This window comes from Limanda limanda, chromosome 4 (assembly GCF_963576545.1).
Source record: "Limanda limanda chromosome 4, fLimLim1.1, whole genome shotgun sequence".
In the NCBI taxonomy this organism is placed as follows: Eukaryota; Metazoa; Chordata; class Actinopteri; order Pleuronectiformes; family Pleuronectidae; genus Limanda; species Limanda limanda.
Window position 1 is genome coordinate 27,029,379 of NC_083639.1, and position 20,858 is coordinate 27,050,236.

Here is a 20,858-nt window from a genome sequence, read left to right on the forward strand (position 1 = left end):
GGGTGTCGGAGGTTTCCTGGAGCTTCTGGAGCTTCTGGAGCTGTAGCGGTGATTTCTTGCGTCTTTTCCCCGTCGATCGGCACCGATTCCCCGCGAGCCCGCCGCAGCCATGCCCGGGATAGAGAAGCTGCCGATAGAGGAGACTCTGGAGGACAGCCCGCAGGTAACACACGCCTTTTCCCCGGAGCCTCCAGCTAGCATGCATGCTAACAAGGCTAGCTGTCTGTGTAGCCTCGGTGTTTGCCAACAACAACCAGCGGGGAGATGGTGATCACCGGGCCGGGGAACCGGAGCTGTGCAGCGGGCAGCTCTCACCCGCGACCCGCCCGCTGGTCCCCGGCTTCTTAGCGATGGAGTCAAAGGGTCAAAGTGTCAAACATCAGCCCAGCTGTTTGTTTACACTGAGATGAGCTCGTTTTAATCATGAGCAGGCTGCTACTTCCTTAGCCACCGAGCTAAATGCTGCTAAGTCAGGCGGAAGTGTCATCCAGCTGCTTCCTGTCACTCCGAGCCGGGGAGGACAGATGCTTCAGGCCCAGCAGCAGGTTCGGGTTCGGGACTCGACCTCAGATCCGGAGCTGGAGTCTGTGGAGCTGCAGGTGGATTCCCAGTGAGTGCAGGTGGATTCCCAGTCAGTGCAAGTGGATTCCCAGTCAGTGCAGATGGATTCCCAGTCAGTGCAGATGGATTCCCAGTCAGTGCAGGTGGATTCCCAGTGAGTGCAGGTGGATTCCCAGTCAGTGCAAGTGGATTCCCAGTCAGTGCAGATGGATTCCCAGTCAGTGCAAGTGGATTCCCAGTCAGTGCAGGTGGATTCCCAGTCAGTGCAGATGGATTCCCAGTCAGTGCAAGTGGATTCCCAGTCAGTGCAGATGGATGGATTCCCAGTGAGTGCAGATGGATTCCCAGTCAGTGCAGATGGATTCCCAGTCAGTGAAAGTGGATTCCCAGTCAGTGCAGGTGGATTCCCAGTCAGTGCAGATGGATTCCCAGTCAGTGCAGATGGATTCCCAGTCAGTGCAGATGGATGGATTCCCAGTCAGCAATGACCAGTATGACGTCTGTCAGATTAATGGAACGACTGTGTGAGTAAATAATTTGAGTGGTTGACCATGAGATGAATAGATAGATAGATAGATAGATGGGTGGATAGACAGATACATAGATACATAGATAGATATATAGATATACAGATAGATACATAGATAGACAGACAAATAGATAGATAGATACATAGATACATACATAGATACATACATACATATATAGATAGACATATAAATAGATAGATAGATAGATAGATAGATAGATAGATAGATAGATAGATAGATAGATAGATAGATAGATAGATAGAAGGAAAATGTTGTTATAATTTGAGGAGTTGGACATGGCCAGGCACTCACTGTAATGAAGGGCTTGTCCATCGGAAAGCTCATTCCATGAATCTTGGCCTCACAGATCATCGGCCAAAAGCTTTGCAGTTTACTACACTGATGCCAAAACTCTTAGTTGTTTGCAAAATCTTGGGCAAATCTTAAATTCCAAAATGTTGATTTCTGAACCCTTGCCAACAGACATACGTGCGTGGCGATTGAATTATTCTCTCAGTGCCGACTTTTGCATTAAACAGTTTTTTACCTCTCACACAAAATGCAGTTGAGACGCACCTTGATACCAGACTGCCCCGGGGGGGACGGGCAGCAGGTGTGGATCCAGGCTGGTTTGGTTGTTGGCAGTTACACAGGGAGGAGGGAGGGTTTATGATTTAACACGGGCTTCATTTCACCACTTTGTTGTGTTCTCTGTGTGCAGACCCGCTCTCTGCTGGGAGTGTTCGAGGAGGACACTGCAGCCGTCTCCAACTACTGTACACAGCTTTATCAGGCAATGCAGAGGATTTATGACGCGCAGGTACACACACACACACACACACACACACACACACACACACACACACACAAACACACACACACAGCAACGTGAATATGTAGCTGATTGAATAGTGTGTTTCCAGATGCTCAGCGCTGTGCCTGTTTTATGATTCCAGAACGAGCTCAGTGCCGCCACACACCTGACCTCCAGGCTGCTGAAAGAGTACGACAAACAGGTGACCCGCTTTCTACCAACACAACACCCGGCTGCCAGCTCTAAATGAACATTTGTCCTGCTGATTCGGTCACTTGACGGACTTATGGAACCGATACGTGACGTGCCTCAGCTCCTAAATATGATATAACAGTGTTCTAATATTTTTGACAGGGGACTCAGACCTGTCATATCTTCTATACCGAGGTCAGAGATAAATATAGTTTCTCATATAGTTTAAAAGGTTATTTTCAGCTCCTTATCTATCTAAGTGGTTGGCTGTTTTTATTCCGGTTCCATTGGTTTCTCATGTGATCGAATCAGCACGACAAATTCCATTAATATCCGTGAGGGTGAAGCACAAAGTGATGTTATGTGATGATTTGACATGGAATGAGCCTAATATTCAATATAAGGGTATGCTGATTATGAGACTACACACATGTTTCTGATATTTAATTCTCGAGAAAAAACACATTCTCATCATCTGTAAGCAACAGTCATTTCTTGGCTGTGAGAAAGATGATTCATTCGGCTCCTTTATATAAAATATATCCTTTCTCCACGGCAGCAAAACACATGAAATGAGTTCACAGTTTCATGTCTTCTGTGGTGTTGTTGTTGTTGTGTGCAGCGTTTTCCTCTAGGGGGCGATGATGAGGTGATGAGCTCCACCCTGCAGCAGTTTGCAACAGTCATCGATGAGGTGAGAGAACACAAACACAGATTTGTGTCTTGCTTTACTTTTAGGGCGCGACACAGACTATCTGCTCTAATATGCAAAGAAGTCGGACGACTAACGAGCTGTTTATCTGTAAAACTGATTCACGATTAGAAATGTCCTTCTTCTCTGTCTGTCTCCTGCTAGTTGAGTTCCTGTCACGCTGTCTTGTCCACGCAACTCGCAGACGCCATGATGTTTCCCATCACTCAGTTCAAAGAAAGAGACCTGAAGGGTAGGACACACACACACACACACACACACACAATGTTCACTTATGATAGTATGTGTTTATTCTGTATGTGGTTAATTTACCAATAAACCAACCCTTATACTTTAACTTCTTCTATAACTTATCTATGTTTTTCTTGTCTCTTTCCAGAGATCCTCACTCTGAAAGAAGTCTTCCAGATATCCAGCGATGGTAAAATCATCTTTACTCTTTGTCAGGTTGTTTCGATTGATGCATTTCTGATCATCTTTCGTTTGACTGGAAAAATACAATTGTTTGATATTCACCTCATTTTTGTTTTTTGTCTTGATCGATGCTAACTTGTTTCTGCCGAGCTGGACAAAAGGAAAGATGATGAAAATATGTTTCACCTTTTCAAAATGAACGTTTGTCTGTTTCTGTGTGCAGATCATGACACAGCGAATAATCGATACAGCCGCCTGTCCAAGAAGAGGGACAATGACAAGGTACTGGCATCAGTGGGTTTATTCTTCAGTACTTTAATACCACAGTTAAATACTAAACACCTAGGTCACTTAATTTCTTATGTATAAATATGTTCTATTTGAGAACTGTGTAATTTTGTCACTAGGAAAATTCAGATAAAGCTTTGAAATGAGTTCTGTTACCCAATTGAGTGTCCACACTGAAACTTCAGCAGAAACAATTAAGACTCATAAAATAAACATTTAACTTCTTCATTATCCAGTTGTTAGGGTTCTGTAAAAGTTCTGTTCCTTTATGAACATTTTACAATACAATCATCAATTTAAATATAATATCTGTGACCACATGATAATATCTCAGTATACGATATATTATCTGAGAAGCTGAGCTGAGAAGTCTTGTTTGTTTTGAAGATGCGGGCCGAGGTCGTGGAGGACGTCTACACCTCCCGCAAGAAACAGCACCAGACCATGATGCACTACTTCTGCTCACTGAACACATTACAGTACAAGAAGAAGACCGCCCTGCTGGAGCCTCTGCTGGGCTACATGCAGGCCCAGGTACACACACACACACACACACACACAACCGACAATCCTGAACTAGAAGAGCTGCCACTGTAAGAATTCCTCATATTTTAGAGGTTTTAAAACACTGGCTTTTAACAACTTCTCAGTCTTTTTTACTGATCTATGGTTCAGTATTGACTTGCTGGACCTCGTTCTGACAAGTGAAGCTGCGACTGTCAGTCACAAGTCTGTTAGAAACATTGCTGTGATGTTGTAGTTGTTGCAGTGAACAGGTTCATTTGGAATCAGTCATTTTCTGTTTCTGGTGTTTTCTCTGTGCAGATCAGTTTCTTCAAGCTGGGGTCAGAAAACCTCACCCAGCAGTGGGAAGACTTCCTGGGAACCATAGGAACCAGCGTCCAGAAGTAAAAACCCTCCACCGACCCGCCTCCTTCAAGAACCGTCCTACATTCCTCCTCCCTTTGTCCGTTCTATGTTCAAAATCTTCAGTACAAAGTTATTATCAACATTAACTCAAGTTTTAAACATGTGTGTGTGTGTTAAGTGTGCGTCGGGAGATGGAGGCGGAGGTGGGGCAGATGCAGCAGACCATCCAGCAGACAGAGACATCATGTGACACGCTGTATGCGCCGTGTGACCTTGACCCCGCCCACTCACCTGTCTGTCGCAACCTGACCAGGAAACAAGGCTACCTGTACATCCGCAAGTAAGAGACACACACACACACACAGAAACACACACTCATTGACGCAGACTGAATATAAAGATGGACAACATAAAAGTGACACTAAACCATCTTGATCACCCCCTGGTGGCTGGCTGCAGTATAGGTCATAAACCCCACCTTCTCCATGTTAGCAGATGGGACATGCAACAACTAAGAAGTCAGAGTACATAACATTTTCCCAGAAGGGGTTAAAGTCATTTTGCTCGTTCTAATCACACTGATGTTTAGTCAAAGTGTTTCTTGTTATATACACTGTTTGGTAGTTTTTATATATCATGAGCTTGGACCTGCTCGCTGCTGCTCTGCTGGTGAAATTACCAATAAGTTGTTGACACGTCCCTTGTTGTGAGTTTGTTGACGTGCCTCCTCTGTGTGTCTCTCAGTAAAACCGGTCTGGTGTCTTCATCCTGGGAGCGACAGTACTTCTTCACTCAGGGGGGTAACCTGATGCAGCAGGGCCGCGGAGAGGTGGCGGGGGGGCTGCTCACCGACCTGGACAACAGCTCCGTCATGGCAGTGGACAGCGACGACCGCCGCTTCTGCTTCCAGGTCACGTCCTTCGATGGCAAGAAGTCAGAGCGCTCTCCCTTCTTTCCACTGTTACTCCCATCGGACGCTCTGGTCATTTTAAGCACTGACGCCACTTTCTCCCTCTTTGTTTCCCGTCAGAGTCGTGACGCTGCAGGCGGAGACCAGGAAGGACTGTGAGGAGGTAACTTGATTCTCTCTCTCCTGCTTGTGACGTCTGTCTGCTGTTCTGGTGATTTCTCACTTTGTCCATCTGCTGCTTCCTCCTCCAGTGGATCTCCACCATAAACAACATCTCCAAGAGGATCTACCTGAGTGAGAACGCAGAGGTCAGTGTCCGTCTTTCCCTCATTTACTTCCATCCCAGTCAAAGGTCACAGAGGAAACTTTGACAGATATTTGTAGATGTAGTCATCTGCTACCAACAACAGCTCTGGGTTTGGTCAGTGCTGTGTTTAGGTGTCCACATAGTTTTGGCAATGTTGTGAATCTAATTAAACATCAATGGATCGATATGAAACAAGGGTAACAAGTAGGGTTGCAAAATTCCGGGAATATTCAAAGTTGGAAACTTTCCATGGGAATTAACGGGAATATACAGGAATTTACGGGAAGATACGGGAATTAACGGGAATAAACTGGAAATGTTGTGAGTAATTTATACTAACTGTATTTACCTTGTCATATACAGACATAAATATAAACATTTTGTTTTGTCATAGGCTGATTTGAGCCCTGAGGAAACTTTGGGCACTTGACTATATGCTTCTGCATCGTTGTGTCATTCTTAACATAGGTCTTTGCACAGTATTTGCAGATGTACACAGCCTTTCCTTCTACATTGGATGGGGTGAAATGTCTCCACACATGAGAGAGTGCACATGGCATTGTTCTGTAGAATAAGAGGAGAAGAAAGTTTGTAAAAAAACACTAATGCAATGCCAGAGATATAAATAGTTCGCCAAACAATTGGAATCGTCTGTGAAAATATTTTACAATTGATTGATAAATTAATGGAAATAGTCTAGATGAACAGATGAACAATCCTCAATAAGCATGATAATATATTTTCCCAGTAATATCATGGAAACTTACCTGACTAGTCCTGCACACTACAGCAGGCCTCAATAGCCCTGCTGTAGAGTGAAGGATGCTGGGAGTTATCTGTGCATGTGATGGAAGAATGCACAGTGGAGGGTTGAAACTCAACATTCCATACATCTTTAAAATAGAGTTTGAATGATGTTTTTATTGCTTACCGTTTAATTTGCGTAGTTTTTATTTTTTCAAAATTCCCGACCTTAACTTCCCATGGAAACTTTCCGCCCCTTTGCAACCCTAGTAACAAGAAGCAGAGGACAAGATGCTTTCAAATTGTTTTCCTGTTGGTTGAAGCTGACTGTCCTGTCTTCTCATTGGCAGGAGCTGGCCGCCAGAGTCAACCAATCAGCGATTGAGGCTGTGACGCCATCACCGTCCTTCCAGCAGAGACACGAGAGCATGAGACCCAGCAGGTAGTTCACTGACACTGACCTCACAACCTATCAGCTGCCAGGTCAGATCTCTAAACACTTCTCTTTCCATCCCAGTAAAGGACGGGTGGGCCGAGCAAGCAGTATCAGCTCCGTGGGGTCCGAGGCGTCGCCCGCTATCTCCGTTCTCTCATTGGACGCCCTGGTTGCCCCGGAAACACCCATCCAGTTTGACATCATTTCCCCCGTCAGCGAAGAAATCTCAGGGCAGAGCAAGGCGGCGGCGCAGTCCGGCAGGTGTGTGTGTGTGTTTGTTTGTGTGTGTTTGTTTGTGTGTGTGTGTGTGTGTGTGTGTGTGTGTGTGTGTGTTTGTGTACAAGACTAAACAGGATCAATGCAAAAAGAGATCTTCGCCAAAAATATCCCAACGTCACCCACTCAACCTGAGGAGATCCACTTACTAATACACTAAAAACATTGATAAAGAAAAATGTTTCATGCTCCACAGCTACTATAGAATTATTATCTGTCATTAGTGAGTCCTCCTCAAAGTGTTCTATGATATACTTTCCCTTTGTGTTGTGGGAGTGCTGGACATTGTGTTCAGAACTTTTTACACTCTGTGGTGCAGAGTGAAGCTAGAAAACGTTGTGTTCATCCTTCCTGGTTTATCTGCAATGAAGTGTGTGTGTGTGTGTGTGTGTGTGTGTGTGTGTGTGCGTGTGTGTGTGTGTGTGTGTCCTTCAGAAGGAGTAATCCGTTCGGAGAGTCTGGAGACAGCACATCAGAAGAGAGTGAAGGTAACGTCTATCGTTTTTACTTTCTATATCTTACAATTGTGATTATATTCAGTCTTGTATTATATATAAATTGGACTGTAAAACTTTTCTTGTATGTGTGGTATTTTTTGTGTGTGTAATCTTTCCTGTGACCACGTGGTCCAGAATCGATCCTCCACCAGCTCTTCATCGTGCGCTTCCTGGGCTCCATGGAGGTGAGGGCGGCCGAGGCCCCAGACGTCATCTCTGAGACCATGAGACAGATCCTGGCGGCCAGAGCCATCCACAACATCTTCAGGATGACGGAGTCCCACCTGCTGGTGACCTGCGACTGCCTCAAGTAAGAACCACGCAGCCACTGTGTTGTCATGGTGAAGCCAAATCTGAACGACTTAGAAATGTTGTGCTGTGAGGAAACACAGGAATCTGCTGTTGAGTGTTTCAGCCCCAGTAGCGCCCTCTACAGACTGTAAGTGTTCATTACAGCCACAGTGTGAACGTGTAGGACAGAGCAGAAGAGTCTTTGATCACCGTTAGTGAAACATAACTTCACACAGAATCGTATTAAAGTTATTCCTGGATGATTAGTCGTGTGTAGTTAAATCTTTAAAGTTTGTCCTGACTTGAGGAAATACCACAGAGTCATAAAGTCACCCAAACATCATCGAGACATAAATATTTAATACACAAAAACTACTCAACCGATTTGCATGAAATGTTGTTGAAGAGGTGGATCTAGGATTTATGTTTTCCACTCTAACATTTAGAGATAGAAGAATAAAAACAAGCATATTTAGTGGACTGATATTTAGTGTTTGGAACTTGGTGCAGATCCAAATAAACATCTGGATCCAGTGAGTTCGAATGTGGATTTCATAAGGAGACCTTTGGGTCTTAGCTGTTTGCTCAACTCTTTTTCTAAACAGTTTAGTATTTTAATGAAAGTACGTTATTTCTTTCAGGCTCATTGATCCTCAGACACAAGTCACTCGACTCAGGGTAAGAGATCTTCCTTCATTAGATCCTTGTTTTTTGTTTCAGTGTCTAATTGTTCATGATTGGTTCTATTTTGATCTTTCTCTTTTGGCCTCCTCCTCCTCCTCCTCCCCCTCCTCCTCCTCCTCCTCCTCCTCCTCCTCCTCCCCCTCCTCCTCCTCCTCCTCCTCCTCCTCCTCCTCCTCCTCCTCCTCCTCTCTCCCGCTGCAGTTCCCTCTGTCCAGCGTGGTCCAGTGTTCGTCCCATCAGGACAACAAGAGGCTGTTTGGCTTCATCTTGCAGCCGGCGAGTGAGCGGGGGGGCGACAGCCGAGCCGTCTGCTACATCTTTGAGTCCAACAACGACGGAGAGAAGGTCTCACTCTCTCTCTCTCTCTCTCCATCCGTTCGTCTGACCCCCCCGTTGTGTCCCTCTGTCTTGTCTGACCTGCCTCTTCTCCTTCATGTGTTTCAGATCTGTGACAGTGTCGGTCTGGCCAAGCAGATCGCCTTCCACTCCGAGATGGTGAGACTCATTAGAAACTGTGGTTAAAGACTGTCGACATGGCAACTCCCCAAAAGTGAAGCCAAAGTGTCTGTGTCGCCCCCTGGTGGCTGGATACATTATAGGTCATGAATCCCATAGATATGTATATATAAAGGCTAGATGTCTCGTCCGTGTTTCCGGCCAACGGAGTCGAATGTCGGCACATGGCGGCCATCTTGCCACAGGCGGCCCGCCCACCCATAACATTGTGTTGGTAGTGGTACATGTCCTTTTTAAATAAAATAAAATAATTCTTGATGTATATTTGTACCTATTTTAGAACATTATACTATTTTTTAGAAAATAACATAATTATTCATAAGTATGCAGTGTCATAACTACATCTCTGACGTTTATAACAAACCAAACCGTTTCAAAATCGGTTGAAAATTGAACAAGTTATGGTTATTTAAAAAGTACGTACCACTACAACACAATGTTATGGGTGAGCCCGTTGCAAGATGGCCGCCATGTGCGAACGTTTGTCTCCGTTGGCCGAGACATCTAGCCTTATATATATATATATCTGTGATAAATCCTGCCTCCTTCATGGTAGTGGAAGATGGTTTCTATCATTTCATGGAGTTCTTAAGATGGCAGCGTTTGTATCTGTGATATTTTGGCTTCATTTCTGGATGGTGGAAGGAAGTAGAGACGTATCATCCATCCTGATAAACAGTCTATGAGCCGACTCCCTCATTGTGTGGATGTTACGATGATTCCTTCTGGTGTTGTTGTGGATGTGAATCATTTTTTTGGGGTGGGGGGGGGGGTATGTGCAGGACCGAAAGGCAGTGGAGAAGAGGAAGGAGCAGGACAAGGCCAAAGAGAAACAGCAGGAGGAACTCAGCAAACAGAGACAGATAGAGAAGGTGACCTTTGATCCTTTAACCCTAACCCCCCCCCCCCAAATATTAATATTGAACATATCATGTGTCTGAATTGCACCAACTCCCCCTCTGCACCCCCCTGGGCCCTGAACGATTCACATGTCGAGTGTGAAGCCGATCAGATGAACGGTTCTCCAGATGTGTGAGCGACAGACAGACAGGGGTTTATCTAGATTTGATCTCTAACTCCAGCTTTGTCCTTCCAGGATCTGGAGGAGCAGAGTCGTCTGATCGCCGCCTCGAGTCGTCCGGCCAACCCGCCGGCCGCTGACGGACAGTTCCTCGTGCTCAGCATCAGCCCGTCGGAGGAGAGTGAGGCTGGGGACGAGGGGAAGAAGACGGGCGAGTCGGAGGCCTGATGACACGGATCCATGTTTCACTTCCCAGGCAGGTCTCAGGAGGGGAACGCCACCCGCCCACCCGGGCTGCCTGGGACTGGAAAACATGTGCTCCCTCTCATGGACTCCCATATGTGTGATAGAGCCCATCACTCTGAAAATAGAGGACAAACTGAACACACCCTCACTATATGTGGAGGAGGAGGAGGAGGAGGGGGAGGGGGAGTGAACGATGAAACTCCTCGTAACAGACTTGTGTTTTATTCTGTGTGTAAAAACGCTGCTTTTTATATCGGCTCCGCCCGCCAGAAAAGGACAAAAAATATAGATTAACCTGTAAGTTTCTGTTTTATATCATTATTTTATAAAGAAAAGAGCTAAAAATACTGACAGCGGATATAAAGCAGAGCAACGTGAGGAAGAAATAACCAGAATCTGACTCGGGAGAAAACGCAAACTGAATTCAGACAGTGTCAGGTCTTGCTCAAGGGCACTTTGGTCACATCAGCTCAGACAAGTGATGTTCTAAAACAAGAAGACTAGGAGAGAGAGTCAGAGAGAAAGAAGGGACTCTTATTTTGAAGGGTCCTTGCAGTTGAGAAGACATCCTGTGATCTTCACTCATTTCACTCCAGGGTGAAAAATAGCGTATGAACGTCACCGCTGAGCTTAAAACGATTATTTGATTTGTCCATCGATGGTCGACAGAAAATTTACTGTCAACTATTTAAATAAATAGTCAAGTAAAAATAGATCGAACGGTTTCACCTTCTTGTTGAGAGGTCGTTGAGTTTCCTTCTCTGTTGTAATAAGTTCAATATTTTTGGCTTTTGGACTGTTCAAAAAACCAAACATTTGATGACGTTATCTTCAGCTGTAGGAGAATCTGTTGGTTAATAGAACGAATGAGACATTTAAACAGGTGGCGGAACTCTTCTTCTTCTTCTCGACACCTGTCCGAGGCTGTTCCTTAAATACGGATCTTTATTTAAACCCCAAACGTTTACTGTGCACAACCCAACTCAAGCAAGTGCTCATCGTTTACTCTTATAAACTAAAAGTGCATCTAGGTCAAAATTAGTTTGAATTTGGTTGAAAAGATAATTTCTGTTTCCTCAATCGCGCCTGTTTTTCGACGGTTTACCGAATAGATTTTCTCTCTTTAAAAATAGATAAAGTTACATTGGATTCATTCACTAAACTGAAACACGTGTCTTTAATTCATCTCTTCCGCCAAATAACCAGTCGTGTGTTTCTCCTGGAGTCACGATGTCTACCTGTGCTTTCACACGTGTGTTTCTGGGTCGTTGCTTTGGGGCCTGTTGCGCTTTCCATTGTTTTTTTCTTCATTAATCAGCGTTTTTTTCCCCCCCGAGTGGGTCGCAGCGACCTGAGTGATCTGCAGAAGACGGAGCTTCAGTCCACAGGTCGTTGACTTTGCATGAACGACGGACGGACCTCCTCAGTCGGCTGTGGGGATGTTAACAAGCTGAGGAAGTTTCTAAATCAGCCTAAAACAAAAGTTACTAATGACGAGTTCATTTCTTGGTGGTTTGTTGTCTCGTGGGAGGAAGTTTCCTCGTGTTGGTGGAGCTGCTCTTTAACAACAGATCAAACACGACAGGGTGGACGGTGTTGAACTGTAAATATGTGCTTGATGTTCTAGTGTCATGGTTAATAAAAAGGCTTTTCAGTGATAATTAAAACACTAACTCCACCCGTCTGAGTCTGTCTTCTGCTGTTTTCACATCAAACCAACCTCCTTGAGCTCCACACCTACATTCAACAATGAACTAGGTGTTTGCTAGTTATGGTCTTTTTATTTTAGCCACGTAAACAATCTTTTTTTGTTATTTCAACAGATTATCAATCACAACAAGAATATTTTACCCGTCTTTTTTATTTGTACCATCCCTCTTTTCTTTTTTTTTTTACACCTTGTTAGCTGCTCACTCTTTTCCAGGCATGTCTGCCTCAATGAGATATTTTTAAATTCAAAGTGGATTTTTAATCTTTTTACAAATTAGTTTAACAAATTTGGAAAAATAGAAACAAAGGAAACTAGAAAAGTTGCCCCTGGAGAATATTCATGATCACTTTGAGAGGTCATTTGAATTAAAATAAAACAAACAAACAAACTGGAAACAATAAAAACTTTAATAAAACAAATACTTTACATTTTTTATACTGTCTGATGTGGGAAAAAATAGAAATATACCGTAGAGTTATAGAAACGTCTAAGCTGAAGAAACCAAACATCAGGTTAATGACTCAAAAGCTACAACAATAGTTTCAACGTTCGATTTGTTTGTGATGAAGTTGTTTGTGCAACAACAAATTAGCTGCAGCAGGAACGTGTCAATAAATAGGATCCTCAAGTTTCAACTTGTTGCTCTAACACCTCGTCGTTGTATTTATGTTAAAACTACATTTTGAGGAGGCCGAGGTCACAGCTGTCCGATGTCTTTTTACTGATCTGGATGTAAACAGTCCAGTCCACTGGGATCGTTGCTGTTTCTCCTGGTTTCTCCCTCAGTTCACATCCTGGTGCGTTCGAAGACTCTGCAGCTTCCTGTCAGCTCTTCTGTCTGAGGACCTGGGTGGAGAGCCAGTCCAGACCCTGGACCAGACCTGCACCACTGACAGCACAGGACGCCTGGACGACCCACTGCAGACACACAAAGAGAGTAAGACACGCTGTATGTCAAGTTCAAATGAAACCTCCAGGACGTCAGGTCTGGTTGAGCTTTGAGAATAATACTAAGATCCACAGGTTGATCTGTCACTCACCGGCTGGGAGATCCCTGATAGGCTCAGGGCCGCTGTGATGTCACTGACGGACATGGCTCTGGGCAAATCCTGTTTGTTGGCTAAAACCAGCAGAGCCACGCCCCTTAGCTCGTCCTCCTCCAACTGCAACACAGCAGCATGGAGAATGAACAGGAAATCAATCAATCAATCAGTGTGTGTGTGTGTGTGTGTGTGTGTGTGTGTGTGTGTGTGTGTGTGTGTGTGTGTGTGTGTGTTACCATCCTATGCAGCTCATCTGCAGCCTCTTTTATTCTCTCGGGGTCGTTGCTGTCGACCACATATATCAAACCCTGAGGACGACACAGACATTACTGTGAGTGTTTGTTGGACCAGTGGACCAGTGGACCAGTGGACCAGTGGACCAGTGGAACAGTGGACCAGTGGAACAGTGGACCAGTGGACCAGTGGAGCAGTGGAGCAGTGGAGCAGTGGAACAGTGGACCAGTGGAGCAGTGGAACAGTGCACCAGTGGACCAGTGTACCAGTGGACCAGTGGAACAGTGCACCAGTGGACCAGTGGACCAGTGGAACAGTGGAGCAGTGGAGCAGTGGACCAGTGGACCAGTGGACCAGTGGAACAGTGGACCAGTGGACCAGTGGAACAGTGGAGCAGTGGAGCAGTGGACCAGTGGACCAGTGGACCAGTGGAACAGTGGACCAGTGGACCAGTGGAGCAGTGGACCAGTGGACCAGTGGAACAGTGGAACAGTGGACCAGTGGAGCAGTGGACCAGTGGAACAGTGGAACAGTGGAACAGTGGACCAGTGGACCAGTGGACCAGTGGAACAGTGGACCAGTGGACCAGTGGACCAGTGGACCAGTGGACCAGTGGACCAGTGGAACAGTGGACCAGTGGACCAGTGGAACAGTGGAACAGTGGACCAGTGGACCAGTGGACCAGTGGACCAGTGGAACAGTGGACCAGTGGACCAGTGGACCAGTGGACCAGTGGACCAGTGGACCAGTGGACCAGTGGACCAGTGGAACAGTGGACCAGTGGACCAGTGGAACAGTGGAACAGTGGACCAGTGGACCAGTGGAACAGTGGAACAGTGGAACAGTGGACCAGTGGACCAGTGGACCAGTGGACCAGTGGTGTTACCAACCTGTGTGTTAGTGTAGTAGTGTCTCCACAGAGGTCTGATGACAGTCTGGCCACCAACATCCCAAACTGTAAAACTGACGTTCTTATACTCCACTGTCTCCACATTAAAACCTGCACACACACACACACACACACACACACACACACACACACACACACACACACACACACACACTCAGAATTAACATAGATTTATATATAAAATATATGCTATATATAACATTTTGCATAAACACATCTGACAAACTGACCAATAGTTGGGATGGTGGTGACGACCTCGGCCAACTTCAGTCTGTACAGCAGAGTGGTTTTACCTGCTGCATCCAGACCCACTACAAACACACACAGACACACACACACACACACACACACACACACACACATACACACACACACACACACACACACAAACACACACACAAACACACACACACAGACACACACACACAATTAGAATCACTTTGTTTTTGAAGAGGTCAGACACAGCTTCTCAGAGGGTGAAGTCTTAAAATGTCTCTGATTTCGACATTACGACTTTTAACTGAAGTAAAAGAAGAAATACTGTAACACAAATATACACAAGTACAAACTACTGGCCTGCATCTGTTACTTCAAGGATCAAAGTGTTATTAATCAAATGTAGTAAGAGGATCAAACAATTTTACAAATCAAATCAAATATTATGTTATTGGATTATCATTTCTGATGCATTTAATTCTTGTAGATACTGTTAAAATATAATATAATATAATATAATTCATACCACAACTTTTCAAGCTGTGTATCTATCGATTCTTGGTATTAGTTATTTACTGAATCGTTAAACACGACGATTATTAGAAGCCACAACATGGATGAATTTAAATAAAATCAACTTTCAGAAGCAGTTTGACACTTGATAAAACTGAACATGAGAAATCAGAACCAGGACTGAACATCAGTTTGATAAAGTTTTAAAGATCTCACCCATTAAAATCCTGACCGGTGTCCTGGAGCTGAACCTGGAGAAGATCTGAGAGAAGATGATGCCCATGATGCTTCAGGTCGAAAGTTCCTCCTCCACTCAATGGCTCTGTGTGTGTGTGAGTGTGTGAGAGAGAGAGAGAGAGAGAGAGGTTTTATAGAGCTGCAGCAGCAGGGTGTGTGTGTGTGTGTGTGTGTGTGTGTTGTGTGTGTGTGTGTGTCAGATCGGTACACGGTGGCAGTGGAGACGCAGTTTGTGTCTACACAACACACCGGAAATCACTGCATTGACTCACACATGTTTCAAAATAAAGGCTCCAAATTCCAATTTCGCTTTATTCACTAGAGCACGTTGTTAAACACTGGTAATACAAAAAAAGGTTCCTACAATAACACGTGCTTTATGTAATATACGCACTCAGACACAAATCTGTTATTTTACACAAAATGATCTTCAAAAGTTTGAAAAAGTGAAAGTTGAAAATTAACAATAATAATTGAAATAAAAAACGAGCAGGATTAAACAAGGCTCCAATTATATCTTTACACTTAAAAGAAATGCGCTTTTCTTTGGACTAAAGTAAATTATCTTCATTTGACTCTGACATTGATTTTATATTTGTAGTTGTTGTCTTTATCTTCCCTTTGTTTTTGTGATCAATACAAATAAAATGTATTATCACTACTTTTATTATAATCACTCCACTGAACATGTCTGATCGCTCAAATGCATTTTACCATATGAATAATAATAATGATGCAATAATATGAAACAGAAAGGAAAGGTGCAATTGTGTCGCCTACTTACGTACTTTTATTATACTTAAAGAATATTGTGCGACTCATACATCAGTTCTGAGTTCTTACAAACACAAGGATATTTTAATAGTGTTTTATTGCTGATTTAACTTAAGTAAAAAGAAATATTTCAGTTTTTCTTCCACCATTGAAAACTGCAATGAATTGTGAGTACTAATAATAAATACTCTTAGTGAGATTAAAGTATCTCACCTTAAATACCTTGATAATATTGTCAATATTATTATAAAAATGCCTTTTCATTCATGTAAATGGAAAAAAATCTAAACATTTTAGTTCGGCATTTATCAAAACAGGTTTTTTTGTCTCATAAAACAGGAAAAAAAAATTGTTCGAAAAACAGCTTTTTTTTTTTTTTTTTTGAGAACTTATCTCGGAATTCCCGAGATAATTATCTCTGAAAAACTGAAAAAAAAAATTCCAAGTGAATACAATACGCTTCCGTAGGCTGATGCAGCAGCAACCATACTCCATGCGGGTGAGAGGCAGGATTGAGGTCACGCCTTTTCCGGAGAAAACATAACTCAGGAAAAAAAGAGCCTTTTTTTTTTTTATTCAGTAAAACAGAATTTATCTCGGAATTTCCGACAGTGAAACAGTGAAACTTTTTCAAGTGAATGCAAAACGCTTCCCCACACACCAGAGGCTGGACTTCTTTTCTTTCCAAGGAAACAAAAGTTGTTGACAACTGAAGCAGGAAATATGAGAGCACACTCTTAACCCGAATAAGTTGACATTACTTGAAAAAGGTGAGGAAACCCGTTGCCTTAAACCGTTTAAGTTTTTACATAAGGTAAAAACTAAACAAGTTAAGTTGTATTAACATAAAAACCTTAGTTGATTTAGTCCACATATTTGAGTATACATTAGTAATCTGAACTCAAAATCATTAGTTAACATAAATTAATTCTACTAGAAAGTCTAAGTGAATTGAAATTATAATTTTAAGTTAAACAAACTAACTTGTTTAAGTAATAACAATTACAACATTATTTAACTCTACTTAAAATCATTTGTTAATGTAAGAGATGTCTTTAAGTTTAATGTAATCATATTTTGAGTTTGCAAAATGCATTGTTTAAACAAAATCAAATGAAAAGTAAGACATTAAACAATACATATAAATGCTCCAATGTATTTTATTCTTGAAAAAACATTTAAAATGTTATATAACAGTAATACTTTTAAGACAAGTATAAACAGACACAAAAAAAACTGCCTGTAACACTTTGTTTGGTGAAGGAACACAGACGTACTGTATAACAATATCTGCTAAATCCTTGTAAACATTATGACCCATACATCAGTGAATTTAAACTGGAAACAACAATTTAACACTGTTTAAGAGATTGTATAAAATCAACTGAGTAGAAAATGCAGTCAAACATATGCCTCTATATCTTGCACCGTACAATACAAGTGGCTGAAAATTCCTTTCCCCTCTCTTTTTTTTTACTTATATCAGTTTTAACATAATACAAAGTAATAAACACTGATTCAGTGTTGACATTTTTGACTTTTGTCTACCTTTTAGAACAACCACAAATAAAACGTAATCGGCCTCTTCCACTGTTGCTAGTAGTACTGTTAGAAACTAAGGCAAATAAACCACTCATGACAATCACTCAAATAGCTTGAATAAACTAAATAAAAATTAGTTTGGAAAGGGATTATAACACACAGCATATAACAATATCTGATGTATGTATAAAAAACTGGACATATAAACTGGCTACAAGCCTCTAAAACTTAAACTGACTGGAGAAGGACAGATAAACCGTGTAAATTTTCAAATCTGGTGAACACAATATTCAGTCCTGAGCATACACCACAACACATATTGTACCATGGAACACACATGGCTGGAAATTCCTGTCTTTCATTAAACTTAGATAAATTCTTGCATAATACAAATAAACAAAAAACGTTTTGTTATGTGCTATTCCCGTGTAGCCAGACACCAAGCTTGTGGATTTGTCCATATGAGACCAAAACTTTATATACATGTATACATGTTATACATCGAGTGCTAACAAATTCATTTGTGTTCGTAAGAAAACTAGTCAGAAATATACCCACAGAATTATTTTTACAGATACAGTCATGTAGAAAGGGCAAAGCAAATTGTGGATTTGGAGTTTTTGTGGGTGCATGGCCTTTTTTAAACCATCTTGTATTAACTGACCTAAAACCACATTGACCTTCACTTAAGATCATTACATTTTTCAGTGTTTGCAACCTTGGTTTTAGCGCACTCTGGCCCAACGATAGAAGTACCTGTTGAATGAACTGGAATCTGTGCTTCATCGACTTGGGGTAGTTGAGGTGAAGTGCGTATGCAAGTCCCAATAGAAGACAAACAGCCCTCAGCAGGTCTTCAATGTTAACCATCACCACTTTTTCCTCAATGATTATCTTCAAAGATGCTGGATAGAGATGCAGCATCTTCTTGTTGACAGCTCAACAAGAAGGATCCTAATGTCGATGTGTTGGTAGGAATCATCATCATCTGAGTCCTTAAGGAGACAAACATAAGAGCACAAAGACATCTCTGTCATTAAATAAGCATTAGTAACGTTTAGCAATGTAGCCTAGTCATGGGATATTGCGAAACATGAGGGAGGGCTGAATTGGTCATGATTAAAGGAGTAAATTAACAAACACGTCACAAAAAAAAAGCAGTTTTTTGGGCTCAAATACTTCACCCACCCCTACGGTATAGTGGTGAGTAGATAATGAGTCCCTTTAACAAATAATTGATAAAAGATCAACATGACACATTCACAATGTTATATACTCTTTGATAAAGAAAGAGGTTACTTACAAAGCAAGCTTTGAAAAAGTCATTGGAGAAGGCCTCTGAGCATCATTGTACGAATATCTGTTGGATCTGTAGTCTTTTGGAGAGTAATATGACAACAAGAGTTAGATACTGTGGATACAATGACAGGAAATTAATGGTTTGTATGGGAGTGCCCAAATAACCAAGCACAATTTGGATTCTACTGCACAATTAATAAAGTACAACTTTTTTGGAAAATTACATAAGCTGTGAAAACAATGCAAATACAGGATGGGTATGGACCAACCTTGGTCTCTTGTGATAGCTGAGTCAACTGCTGCCCAATGATCCCTCTCTTACATCAAAATATTTCAACGAGACAAGGACTGTGCCGATCGATGCCCTCAAAGAATTCTTTTTTGAGGTTCTTGCCCACAATCCTACTGTACTTCATGTAGATCTGAAAAATACAAAGTTACATTAAAAAAATGTATCATTTAAAGTTTTTACAAGCTTTCAGACAAAAACAATGCAAGTGAAGTAACTTGTGACCACTTCTTCAGATGTAATTAAACAGAAAAACATAACATGCCTCCATACTGCTTGTGTGGAGTCATCTGAGTGTCGCCAAGCCCACTCCCACTGTCACATTCAAATTCAACTCGAAACGGCGTAATTTACACCAAGTTTTTGCCCTAAATGTCCACTACCTGAAGAAGCTATGTTACTGCGCAGCCTAGGGTGAGAGCTTGTGTGGAGTGTGCTAGGGTGAACAGACTCCAGAGGAGGATATCAGAGGACATTTAGGCTAAAAACTTGGTGTAAATGATGCCATTTCGAGACGAATATGAATGTCAGGGCTTGGTGACACTCAGATGACACCACTGATGGAAGCAGAATGGAGGCATGTTATGTTTTTTCTGCCGTTTTATTACTTCTGAAGAAGTGGTCACAAGTTACTTCACTTGTATTGGTTTTGGTTGCTTTTTAGTATTTTGTAGACTCAAACACTTCACCCACCCCTCCATTCGACGTAGTGGTGAGAAGATAATGGGTGAACATACCTGGTCTTCTGTGAATAGAGCAGGCCAGCGTTCCATTATCGTGCTTATGGCAGGTTCAGAGTCGAAAGGTCAGTTGGGCAGTTTCACACATGTGTGCCTCCTGTGCATTTGGGTGAATCTTAGATAAGTATACCTTAAGAGCATTTATGGAATTCAATTAGCACAAACATTATTGGTGTAAGCAAGGGAATGCTACAGTTCTGGTGTAGCTCCCATGTTTTAACCTGTAATGTTTTAAAAGGTGACCCCTTTTCTCAGATATAAAATCACAGTACTTACAGTTCCACTGCATTTTCACAACAAAGAGAAAATTAAAAAACGTCAGCCTAACATCTTAGTTGCAGTAACATAAACGCATTTTGAATAGATATGGTTATGAACAGAAAATAGCTAGCGTTAGCCACAAGCACGTGCAATCATAATGCCCCTCACTAACACAAAGCCTTTAGGTCACTGTTCCCAGAGATATCCACAGATTGTTCAATTAAACACTCGCCATTCCACTTGGTGTAGGATTAATAAACGCTGCTTAATACAAAAGAAGAAAAAAAAAGGTTTTCAAATGAATGCTGAAGCTTTGTGGTCGGCAGCTATCTATGAGCCGACAGAAAATCACATTGACACAAGTTAACTTTAGCTTGTATGGTCACTGGACCGTTTTTCTTTTGTAGTAACATATCCAGGAAAGCTACTGAAAATTATATTTACCGTTCCACTTGGTTTAGGCTTTGACACCGTCGAATATCACTCGTGAAGCAGCAGCAGCCAGACTCCTCACACCGGGCCCTGCAGGCATGTCCCAACATGCCACCGAGCAGAAATTCAAATAGGCCCCTCCCCTTTCTTACAGAAAAGCAACATTCTAAGTCAGCTCTGCTTAACATCATTAGTAACGTTGTGTGTTTCAGGTGAATAGTGCAAACAACTCATTTGATTAAGTAATGACATACTGTTTTCACGAAACTAGACATTATAAGTTATGACCACTAAACAAGTTTAGTTCAAATAAAATCCGGGTTAAGAGTGCAGAGGAGGGTGCAGCCT

At 42.4% G+C, this 20,858-nt stretch overlaps 2 protein-coding genes and 1 long non-coding RNA gene across 3 annotated transcripts; 1 reads left to right on the top strand and 2 right to left on the bottom strand.

Annotated features, from left to right (window-relative positions):
* Positions 1–11,987, top strand: appl1 (adaptor protein, phosphotyrosine interaction, PH domain and leucine zipper containing 1). The gene is made up of 22 exons (XM_061069531.1): positions 1–163; positions 1,813–1,911; positions 2,048–2,107; positions 2,720–2,791; positions 2,954–3,041; positions 3,189–3,230; positions 3,447–3,505; positions 3,899–4,045; positions 4,337–4,419; positions 4,560–4,721; positions 5,126–5,314; positions 5,412–5,454; positions 5,543–5,599; positions 6,693–6,784; positions 6,860–7,039; positions 7,490–7,542; positions 7,687–7,861; positions 8,484–8,520; positions 8,728–8,871; positions 8,971–9,021; positions 9,825–9,914; positions 10,139–11,987. Exons 1-22 carry the CDS (start codon positions 110–112, stop codon positions 10,289–10,291), a joined length of 2,130 nt encoding a protein of 709 aa, XP_060925514.1. The 5' UTR covers positions 1–109; the 3' UTR covers positions 10,292–11,987.
* A 487-nt stretch (positions 11,988–12,474) lies between these two features.
* On the bottom strand, positions 12,475–15,273 carry LOC132999766 (uncharacterized). Its single transcript, XM_061069532.1, has 6 exons — positions 15,153–15,273; positions 14,438–14,518; positions 14,188–14,297; positions 13,300–13,371; positions 13,061–13,183; positions 12,475–12,938 (listed from the first exon to the last, which is right to left on the bottom strand). Exons 1-6 carry the CDS (start codon positions 15,217–15,219, stop codon positions 12,846–12,848), a joined length of 546 nt encoding a protein of 181 aa, XP_060925515.1. The 5' UTR covers positions 15,220–15,273; the 3' UTR covers positions 12,475–12,845.
* Positions 15,274–17,089: 1,816 nt separating this feature from the next.
* Positions 17,090–20,794, bottom strand: LOC132999930 (uncharacterized). Its single transcript, XR_009678170.1, has 5 exons — positions 20,523–20,794; positions 19,815–19,914; positions 19,058–19,210; positions 18,793–18,865; positions 17,090–18,484 (listed from the first exon to the last, which is right to left on the bottom strand). It is a non-coding gene; the product is annotated as an uncharacterized LOC132999930 (long non-coding RNA).
* Between the last annotated feature and the right edge of the window lie 64 nt (positions 20,795–20,858).

Coding starts and splice junctions, on each gene's coding strand:
- appl1 (XM_061069531.1), top strand. CDS start 110: ATGCCCGGGATAGAGAAGCTGCCGATAGAGGAGACTCTGGAGGACAGC. Junction 1,912..2,047: donor AGAGGATTTATGACGCGCAG/GTACACACACAC, acceptor TTATGATTCCAG/AACGAGCTCAGTGCCGCCAC. Junction 4,420..4,559: donor ATAGGAACCAGCGTCCAGAA/GTAAAAACCCTC, acceptor GTGTGTGTTAAG/TGTGCGTCGGGAGATGGAGG.
- LOC132999766 (XM_061069532.1), bottom strand. CDS start 15,219: ATGGGCATCATCTTCTCTCAGATCTTCTCCAGGTTCAGCTCCAGGACA. Junction 14,519..15,152: donor ACCGGTCAGGATTTTAATGG/GTGAGATCTTTA, acceptor GTGTGTTTGTAG/TGGGTCTGGATGCAGCAGGT. Junction 14,298..14,437: donor CACCACCATCCCAACTATTG/GTCAGTTTGTCA, acceptor GTGTGTGTGCAG/GTTTTAATGTGGAGACAGTG.